The 10819-nt window shown below is 30.1% G+C and overlaps 3 protein-coding genes across 3 annotated transcripts; all 3 read right to left on the reverse strand.

Annotated features, from left to right (window-relative positions):
* Positions 1-1473: 1473 nt before the first annotated feature.
* Positions 1474-2717, reverse strand: AK88_01375 (uncharacterized protein; the record flags this gene model as incomplete). Its single annotated transcript, XM_012479010.1, has 2 exons — positions 1474-2298; positions 2604-2717. The coding sequence occupies 2 exons, from the start codon at positions 2715-2717 to the stop codon at positions 1474-1476; spliced, it is 939 nt and encodes a 312-aa protein (XP_012334433.1).
* A 2010-nt stretch (positions 2718-4727) lies between these two features.
* Positions 4728-5543, reverse strand: AK88_01376 (uncharacterized protein; the record flags this gene model as incomplete). Its single annotated transcript, XM_012479011.1, has 2 exons — positions 4728-5225; positions 5475-5543. The coding sequence occupies 2 exons, from the start codon at positions 5541-5543 to the stop codon at positions 4728-4730; spliced, it is 567 nt and encodes a 188-aa protein (XP_012334434.1).
* Positions 5544-9087: 3544 nt separating this feature from the next.
* Positions 9088-10320, reverse strand: AK88_01377 (uncharacterized protein; the record flags this gene model as incomplete). The annotated part of the gene is made up of 3 exons (XM_012479012.1): positions 9088-9527; positions 9655-9793; positions 10177-10320. 3 exons carry the CDS (start codon positions 10318-10320, stop codon positions 9088-9090), a joined length of 723 nt encoding a protein of 240 aa, XP_012334435.1.
* Positions 10321-10819: the final 499 nt, after the last annotated feature.

Below are 10819 nucleotides of genomic sequence, written 5' to 3' on the forward strand. Positions count from 1 at the left end.
ATGTAAATATTTAAAAACGGTTCCATAATTTGCAAATACAAATGGGCAAAGACGTGACCCCGTGGTTGCAACGTCCTTTCAAAAAACAAAACTCCCTTAATTTTTGTATCACTTTTTCCTGTCTTACCTCAAACCTACATCAACAAATGACCATTTATTTGAGTAGAATATGATAAGTCTATTGATCTCTTTTTTTTTTTTTTTTTAAAGCCTATTCCTATTTTTTCATGCAATTCATAACTTAAAAGTGTGCAATTTCCTCCATTGTGCATTTAAGCAAATGAAGAGCACATTATATCACAATACCCACATATGGAACAAAAATTAATTGGCACCTGTGCATCACTTTTACCCCACCCCACTTCTTTTCTTCCCTTTTGCCATTGTGCAAACTACGTAATTGCAACAATGAAAATGCTGCTAGACCTATTTTCGCTTAAAACTCAACTGTGATATAGCTTAATTTCTACATGTATAAAACTGGGGGCTCCCAATGTAACCTACGTGATGCAGTGTTCCTATGACGTAATAGCTAAATACTGCACCCAATGGGAAACTACACATGTTCAGCGTTATAACGTTTGCATGTCCTTCTCTTCGTTTTTAATTTACCTTCTGGCGAAATGCACAAATGCGGAGAAATTTATATTCTCTTCGCATTCATAATCTAATTGATATAAATTAATTCATCATTTCGTTATAATCATATAAAATGATATATACCTTGTTGCTAATTTTTTTATTACACGCGTTTATGTATATAAGAACATGAGACACATATACATATATATACACGCACATATGCACAAACGGGGGAAACGTGTTGGGGGATCACTATGTAGGCATATGCACGTGCATGAACACTAATTAACAAACACGAAAGAAATAACAAAAATGGAAAAATTTTATTCTTTTCACAGACCACAACGTATGTATATATATATGCGTTGATACGCAAAACATGTGTCTGACACCCTTGGTTCTAATATATGAAAAAAAAAAAAAAAAAAAAAAAACTGGAAGCTCAATATATATATATATGCACATATAAAAAACGTACACAGGAATATGAAAACACTTTGCAAAGTTAAAAAGAACAGAAATCGAATGTCTGCCCTGTCACACATATAGCAGTTGTTTACTCTATCTACTATGGCATGCAGATATCTCAAAATTGCGCAGTTATCATCTCAGTGTTAAAAATAGGGAGGCAAAAATTACAGTGACAGTAGCTACAAGGAGGTTACAATTCGACTAGCCATGTATTTATTGAAGTATTTACATAATTAATAATACGTTGAAAAGAACCTCTTACCGGTTCAATCCCACGCATTTCTTCCTCGCCTCTTCATCGCTTTCCTTGCATAATTACAATCCAGTGCGCATGTCATATTTGGCCTATACAGCAATGTGGGAGTGGCAAACGAGGTCATTCATTTTTATACACCCTTTTTCTTTTTCCTCTTTCTTGTCTTACTCTTGTCCATATTCCATTTCTTGTTCTTTCTCCATTTCTTGTTCTTTCTCCATTTCTTGTTCCTTCTCCATTTCTTGTTCCTCTTCCTGTTCCTTTTCCTCCTCCTCCTGCTCCTCTTCCTTTTCCTCCTCCTGTTCCTTTATCTCTTCCTGTTCCTTTAACTCTTCCTTTTCCTTTTTATGGCCCTTTTTCTTTTTCTTTCCCTTTTTCTTTGCTTTTTTCTTTTCTTTCTTCTGTTCATCCTTTTCCTTCATTTTTTTGTGTTTCGTCTTCTCTTTCACACAGTATTTAAGCATCTTCTGGGTAGCTTTTTGGGCATTCTCCTTCATTTTCTTTTTCTTCTCAGCACTTGCATCTTTAGCATATGCCTCTATTAAAGACTCTGTCAAATTTCCAAATAAATTATTACATGCGTCCATGTCCATATTTTCCAGATCACCTTCCTCAAATTTCTTTGCTAATTCTTCCATGTCTCCCTTATATTGATCTATATATTCTTGTACATTTAACTTCTCTGATAATTCCTGAAACATGTTTCCTAATTGTTCCATGTCTTGTTCGCTAACTTCTGGGGGCATATCAGTGCAGCATGGTAAGTCTTCTAATGAGGATTCACTTTCTTTGTTGCCCTTATTAGTGCTTTTTTTAGTGCCCTTTTTGTTGCCTGTTTTTTTTTTTTTTTTTCCTGACCCATCTTTGCTTTTTTTGTTGCGGGAGGACGATCCTAATGGTTCTCCATTCTCCGCTAAGCATCTACTGTATTCTGCGGTTGACACGGATCCAACCGCAAGTTGGTTATTTGAGCATTCACCATTGTTACTCTATACAAAGGGAGAAAAAGGAACGCATTATACATATAAGGTTATGAGCATATATAGAAGTATTGCATATAACCATGCACAATAAAAGTTACATATAATCACTTTCGCGCTACGGACCCTCACGTATAAACATTTCTCTCTATGTAAATTTTTTCTTAGCGCTCGGGTAGAGTGGAAACAGGGGGCAAGCATTCTGCATAAACCCACATGACGCATTCCATGTCCCGTCCTAAATGTTAACACAAACATACATATATGCATGTTCAAATCATGCATGTATATTTTTCATTTTGTCATTCTCTTACAGAAGTAGTAAATGTGTTTAAGGTCCCAATGAAAGCAGAAAATATGGCCAATTTAGTAAGAAAAGAAACGCCAAAAGTCTTCTTTCCCGAGTTATTATTCTTTGAGTTCACCATTCTCTGTTATTTAAAGTGAAAACTTCTATAGTTCGATTTATATGCTTGCAAAAGCTAAGTTATAAAAAGGAGGGGAGAAAAAGCTTTAAAAAATATATCCCGCGCCTTTGTTCCTTTTTTTAATTCTTGTTTTGCTTAAAAACAAAAATTGTTCTTTGAAATTCCAGAAAATTATAACTTTCTATGACGCTGATATATATTTAAAACAGTTACAGGAAATAATTATTTAAAAAACTAAAAATTTAGAAAAAATAAATTAATCCTTATAAAAAAAAAAAAAATAAAATGAAAAAGTATCATACAAAAAAAGACGAACAAAAAAAATTACCATCACAGTAAATATATACGATTAAAAAATATAAAAAATTATTTTCAAGTGTACCCATAGCGAAAAATAAATATAATTTATTATTTTTAAAATTGGAAACTGTATTTTCTTACATGTAATATTCTTCTATAAAGCACCAATCACAGAGAGAAGAGGAATATTATAATACCATCGCGTCCTTTTTAAAAAAATTTCAAGGCGTAAAATTTAAAAATTAGGAACCAAAAGAATAGGGGATGCATATTTTAAGACCAATTCTTACATGAAACATGCAGATTAAAAAAAAATGCACGAATGCATAACATTTACGAGTTTTTTTTATATCTTCTTCATTTAAGAAAAAGGCAGCATAGAACTGGACATACTTTATAATCATTTTTTTTTTTTTTTTTATCTTATATATTAATAAGTAATATTTGCATAGGAAGAAAAATTATGAGCAATAAATTGAAGGGATAAAAGAGACGAAACTGATACGATGAACTCAACGTCATTTTCCTCCTACAACTTTGTTCCCTTCATTATAAAAACGGACAAATGATTTTATAAAATAATTTTCATGAAAAAAAGCATGGAATACCAAAATATCGTTTTCCTTTTTCCCCCTTCATTTTATGCTCTATTCTTCTTAAGTCCTAAATGAACACGATATGTTTTTTTTTTTTTTTAATTTAATCTTCATTTGATAAAACTACCCCATTTTAGATGGTGTTATATTCTGCAAAACCCCAGTAAAATAATGCTGCTTTATATTTGTACAGAAATATATATAACCATATTTTTTTTAGCCCCTTTAAATGAAAAAAAATATATCTAATGCTACATTTCACAGAATCTCAAATTTTTTCATTCAGTTTGCAACCCATTGTTTATAAGAATTAATAATTAGCACCAAACTTTTGTATTACCAAAAAAACACGCGAAAAAAAAAAAAAAAAAAAAAAATTAGAACAAAAAGATGAGATGCTGATAAAAAATAGAAATCGTTAAATTGTCATATCAAAAATAAAATGAATTAAAAATAAAAAGAAAACACTGTTCCATGATTTCTTTAACAAAATTAAAAAACACACATATAGCACATTCGTAGCTTCCTTGCGTTAAACTGTAGCCAATTTTGTAAATTAGTTCACATATAATTTACACCAATAATGTTATTACTAAACATTGTTCTTTTCACAACCAATTTTTTTAGTGCTTTCCAATCGTGCTTGCACACCGCAGCAGTAGGTTGTAGATTATTTCTGTTCATCCCAATTCTTTGAATGGGGCCTTTTCTTTCTTAGCCCACAACAAAATATAATTGTTACAAAAAAAAAAAAAAACACGGCCATAAACCCAAAGGGGTAATTTTTTTTTTTTTTTGACACACTACGGATAGATGTCGTTCCTTATATGAGATTCTTTATTTTCGAAGTTATTGGTCTATACAGAAGCACAAGAAATATAAATAAATATAAAAGTACATAATATGTGTATATATAATCAGCACAGCTATCATAACTACGCGGAATATATAGCACAGTGTTTAAAAAAAAATTAGGGAGTTCTGGTAAAAAAAAAAAAAAAAAAAAAAACATGAGCATCATATCTACGCACTGAGTTTTTTTTTTTTTTTTATTTATAAGACTTGCCTTATATATATAAGTGTGTGTGTGTACATATATGCATTGTTCAGCTTCTTAATTAACGTAGCGCTGAGTGTACATTAAAACACCAATAATGGCGGCCAACAATAACATACTCTGAGTGCCCATGTTCCTCATAACATAGAACGCTGCTAGTAACACTGGAATTATATATATAGCGTTGTTCTTTAATTTTTCAAATAACTCATTATTAAAGGTATTTCCTGGGGATACGTATCTAACGCTGTAGCCGTTGGTGTAATAGTCTGAGGCATCAGTGTTCCTGTAAACTCTTTCGTGCATTTGTGGGTCAGAGCCATGAGGACCATAGTAGCCGTAATTCCATTGGTCACTTTCAGGACCGAAGCCGTCTCCGTTTCTATTTTTCTGTTCATTTGGGTTATCCCCGTTGACATATTGGCCTGGTTCACTTTGCGGCCTCAAATCTGGTCTTCCAAATTCTCTGCTTCTCTCAGAAAGACACCTTATATTCCTTGTGCCTACAGCTTTTCCAAAGCCATTTTCGTTATTTCCGTTGCTGGCCGAGGTGTACTAAAAAAGGGGGAAAAAACGAAAAAAAAAAAAAAAATAAAATAAATAATAAATAAAGCCATACTCAAAATGAATATTTTGTTGTCTCCAAATGTGCACAGCTGTTTTATTAGCTAAACACTGCTAAATGGTAAAAAAAAAAAAAAAATCAACCTCATGAACAAAACCCTGGAGAAGACAGTTTTTTGTATCACTCTCGCCTTAAAAATATGCTTCCATATATGAGCAAAGGTGTAATGGCACATTAACATGTATTTCGTTTCTTACAATGAAGAGGGTAAAAAGTGCAATCTTGATCATGTGGTTAAAGGTATTCATTTTTGTACAATGTTAAAATGTTATATGTGGCTAAAAAAATTTTAATGAGTCTAATAAAAAGAGTTTGGGGGATATGTTTTTAAACCATACAAACAGGGGGCTATAAGGTGCATATATGTTGCTTTATACAAAATATACATATATATATGCTCGTTTTGTATATCTTCAAATTAATTGATCTGTTTCCTCATGGGATTACTAAATTGTTGCAGAAGCATTTGAAATAAATGAATCGTCTTTTCTCCCTCTTAATAAAATAAACTCCTAACAGCTTACTTAAATATGTCACGGGTAACTAAAAACTGTAAGAAATAAAGAAATTACCCATATGTATTACAACGGCTGTATAATAAACAAGTATGTTCTGCCAAGTAAAAATTAATTCAAGCTTGACTAGGCTTTATTATCTCTAAAATACATATTTATACATATACATTTTATAATATATTCGAAAAAAAATGTGCTTTGCGCATTTGTAATAATAATGCACATAAATATTAAACTAGTAAAATTACGTAGTACACGTACCTTTTATGGCTTCAGAGGATAATATCTTTTAACAAAAGTGATATTTTCTTTTATTATGGGGAAAAAAATATTTTCTTTATATAAAAATTGCTACTTTTTTATATTTTTTTTTAAATACACGTTAAAAAAAAATTGAAAAGAAATTTGTTAACATGAAATCGTTTCCATGAATAAAAAAAAAAAAAAAAAGGGAGAGAGAGAGCGCGATTTGTAATTGTTATTTTTTCCCGAAACAGCGTTGTAACAGGGAAATGGGTAAGGGTAATTTCAGCAGAGAGAAAAGAAGGGTTCAAAAATAATATATTCATGAGTTTTTTTAATTAAAAAAAAAAGAAATAAATAATAAAATATTTTGTGCTATAATTTATATAAATGGTATAAATATTTTCCTAAAATATATCACTTGATAGCAAAAAGGAATAAACCAAAATGATGTATATTTATAAATCGCCTCATATTTGTAAATTGTGTCCTTTTTTCATTTTACGTCCATAGAAGAAATCATACACTAATTACCCATGTTTTCCCATTTTTTTTTTTTTTTTTTCCATAAATCTTTTTTTTTTCAATGTTCACGCAAATGTATAAATGTAGTGGGGAAATTTTAGGTGGAAATAAAAAAAAGAAAGTTCAAATTTGAAAAAAATTCACGCATGCAAAAAATTTTGTATATCAAAATACTGTTCTCACTAATAAAAATATGGCACCAAAAAAAAAAAAAAACAAAAAACGCATAATAAAAATTTATATTTACAATTATGTCACACCCTTTAATTTAGTTAGTGTATGAAGCAAAATGATAATGTAATTTGCCTCTTCCTAAAGCTGAATGATAAAAAAAAAAAAATTTTGCACCCAAATTGTTTCAATTTTTAGTAATTCCCCCAAAAGGCGCGCTTTGCTCATTTTGTTGTTACATCATGAAGGGTCGTCACGATACAAATTTTTATACATATATATATATATATGTGCACATCCGTATTCGTCCAAAAAAAATAAAAATATTATATAATAATAAACTATCGCTCTTATTTTACAATCGCCTTCATCTGGCGTGCACTTGACATATTACAACACAAAAAGGATAATTCGTAATGAGTACTTTTAAAATAAAACGAATTTTTTCACTAGAAATTTATATAAAATTATAAAAAATTTGCTCAACATGTGAGCCATCACCATTTTATTTTATCATTTTATAGTTGATAAAAATTCGAAAAAAAAATTATCTGTGCATTTTTTTATGAAACTACCTTTTTTGTATTTTCAACAAATGGCTAACTCCACAAAAAAGTAGGTGCACAATTTTATGAATTAAAAAAGTCACTACTCTGTTATATAAAAGTGGTTGTTCTACACCTTGATTTATATATATGCCGCGTTTCATTTTTCACAGTGTGTTCTTTTCAAATTTGACCAAGTGAGGAAAAGTTGTGTGAATGAAACGGAAACATGTATGTCCCCATGGGAAAATGCCAATATGCATGTATTTGCTGCCCTGCGAAAGGCCACACGTATATATAGGCAATATAGTCCACAACAAACCATACTTAATAAAGCATTCCACAAAATCTCGCATGAGGCATTTTACACCTTCGAATCACTGTCCAATACAACATTCGTTGTTGTTACACACCCTTATTGTATTGTTCCTAAAAATTACCTGTCCTTTTTTTTAAAATAACATTATATAAAAAGGTAAGTAAAAATGCCCCTCCTACCGTAAAAGAAAATTATGCTAATATGCCTTTACAAACGCACGATTATTCCGTTCCATTGTGGGAATATGTTCATCATCATACATTTAAATAATTCACGGCACTTTCCAGGTGTATATCTACACGTGTTTTTTTGTCTTTTTTTTTAATTCCATTTTGATTAAAATATTATTCCGGCACACTGCACTGCACACCTAATTTTTTTTTGTTTTGTATGAATTTCCAAATAGTAATATTTAAAAATAAACAAAAATTTTAGACAGTACAGTTTTCTTTGCCGCTCCCCATAGGTTCACATTGTGCCCCATTCAAAAAATGAACGTTCCATTTGGTTTATGGCCATTTAATTCAAAGCTCTCCTTCTAAACATCAAAATAAAAAAAAAAAAAAAAAAATATCGTCAATTCATTCCCTCTGATCATTTTAAAATTACAATGACCAAAGTTCCAACATAAAATAATTCTTTAAAAATGGTACTGTTGTCGTATATGAATGGACAATCCGGTGGTGACCACCACACACTTACGCCCCTATTTTTCATATTCTACAAAATGTGTGTTAATAAAAAAAATACAGATCTATATGTCTAAAAGGTGAGCATCCATTTTTCTGTTCTATATTTTATTAAAACCATTGTTCAGTCTTAATTCAAAATAAATGTGAATAAAGAAAAATAAATCAAATCAGGTCAAACTCAAACTCAAAATCAAATCAAATCAAAATGAAATCAAAATCAAAATCAAATCAAATCAAACTCAAATCAGGTCAATGTGAAACGAAAAAAAAAAAAAAAAAAAAAAGTATAATATGCTTATGTTAACCATTTATATATATATATATATATATATATATATATATTAGGCAGTATCGAAAAAATAGGGCAACAAGAAATGTGCAAGTAAATTTTTTTGAAAAAACAAAATTACGCAATTTTGTTCTTGAACAAAAAAAAAAAAAAAATGCACCTCCTTTGCATTTATGTATAAAATATGTGTGCAAATTATACCAAAAATATCAAAAATATCAAAAAAAAAAAAAATAAAATAATAATAACAGAAAAAAATTCTAAAAAAAACTGCCACTTCCAATAACTGAAAGTGTCTTATATATAACAAATCAAAATTTGTGTTATACTTCTATCACGTAAAAAAAAAAAAATTTAATTAAAAAAAAAAATATTAAAACTGTTTTATTTTTCTTCTGTATATACACCCCAAATGTGTAGGGCAAAAATATTTCCTCTTTGACCAAAAAGCAGTCCAAAAACAAATTCTTCTAAAGTTTCTAGTCCCCCTTTTTCAGATAAACTTGTTCTCACTTTTGTATTTTAATTTTTTGTGTAGGTAATGGAGTATCAATAACACTGCATATACTATTAACACTCCTACTGCCACATATGTATTCTGTACCAATAGGGCAATAGCAGACATAGCACCTGGAATAATGTAATGGTGTTTCTTGAGGAATCTAAACGCTCTCTTGTGCAATTTTTCTTTATACTTTTTATTTCTAAACTCTTTCATCAAATTATCTTCATATTCAGTATCTTCCACAGTGCTCTCCCCCACTACACTGGGTCCGTAAATCGTTTCTTGGAATATTTTTTCCTTTAATGCAGGCATACATTCTGATTTGGATTCGTTCATATCACCATCAATGGTACTGCACAAGGAGAGGTTTCCAGCACTCCCAAAATCGTTTATTTCATTGTCGTTCTCATCTACAATGAGGATATATTCTATGTATTAAAAATTGGGGGCAGCATGAGAAACAGGAACAATAACAAGAGAAGGAAATACAAGCAGATATACACCACTGGCAGCCTCTTATTTTTCACTTTTGTTACGTTTTCTTCCTCCACTTACTATATCCTATGTTCGTGTCTGAAGAGTCCTTCTCATTCGCTAAGGAGAAGTGTTCAATACTATCACCAAAATTACCAAATAACAGTCTGCTACACACCTTGGCTCCATTTCCTGAGCTCTTGTGCACAGAAACGGAAAACTGCGAACAGAAATGCACAAAAAAAAAATAAATAAAATAATAATAAATAAATAAATACAGCACAAAACAAGGCATAAAAAGAGGTATATAAAAAGGCATAAACCAAGGCGTACAACAAGGCATAAAACAAGGCATAAAACAAGGCATAAAACAAGGCATAAAACAAGGCATAAAAAAAAGGCATAAAAAGAGGCACAAAACAAGGCATAAGAAGAGGTATATAAAAAGGCATAAAAAAAGGCGTACAACAAGACCCTCCCTTATAAAATCATAAAACCTTTTCATGCTCCGTGAACAACGCACAAAGGTCATATAAAAGAGCAACGCAGCCCATACAAGCACATTTCTCGTATAATAACTAATTTCCTTTACTCCACACTTACACTTTCGTTATAGCATTGGATTGCCAATATTACTAAAGTAAAGACAAAAACTTTCAAAAAGGAGTTGTCTTTATTTAAACTTCCCACACTTCCACTGCTGTATCCATGGCATCCCCTGGAGTACTTATTCTTATTATTAACCATTTTTGAAAAATTAGAGAATTAAATTGAACAAAAAAAATGGGTAACTGTTAATTTGCCTAATTTGGACACAAAAAAAAAATAATATATATATATATGTATTATACACTCGAAAAGGGAAACTTTAAAAAGGGTGTATTATATTCCTTCATTTAACATGATAATTTATTCAACTACATAAACTTATCAATGTATATAACTATTAATCCTGTACACATTAATAAAATACATGACAAGAAACTGAATTAAAAAATGTCTATATTTTGTGAAAAATGACGTAAAACCAAGCAGGCATATCTTTTTATATTCCTTTTTTCTTTATCTTTGTATTTTACATTAGGAATTGGAAAAATGTGAAATGATTAAATTATAATAAATTTTTTTTGTAAAAATAAAAAGTTTTTAAAAATATTTATTTGTTTATTCGATTATTCTATTTTATTTTTTTCCGTTAACACTTTTTTTTTGTTGGTTTTAAAATTTTTTTTTTTTCTTAAATTTT

Source organism: Plasmodium fragile (genome assembly GCF_000956335.1).
Source record: "Plasmodium fragile strain nilgiri unplaced genomic scaffold supercont1.12, whole genome shotgun sequence".
Lineage (NCBI taxonomy): Eukaryota > Apicomplexa > Aconoidasida > Haemosporida > Plasmodiidae > Plasmodium > Plasmodium fragile.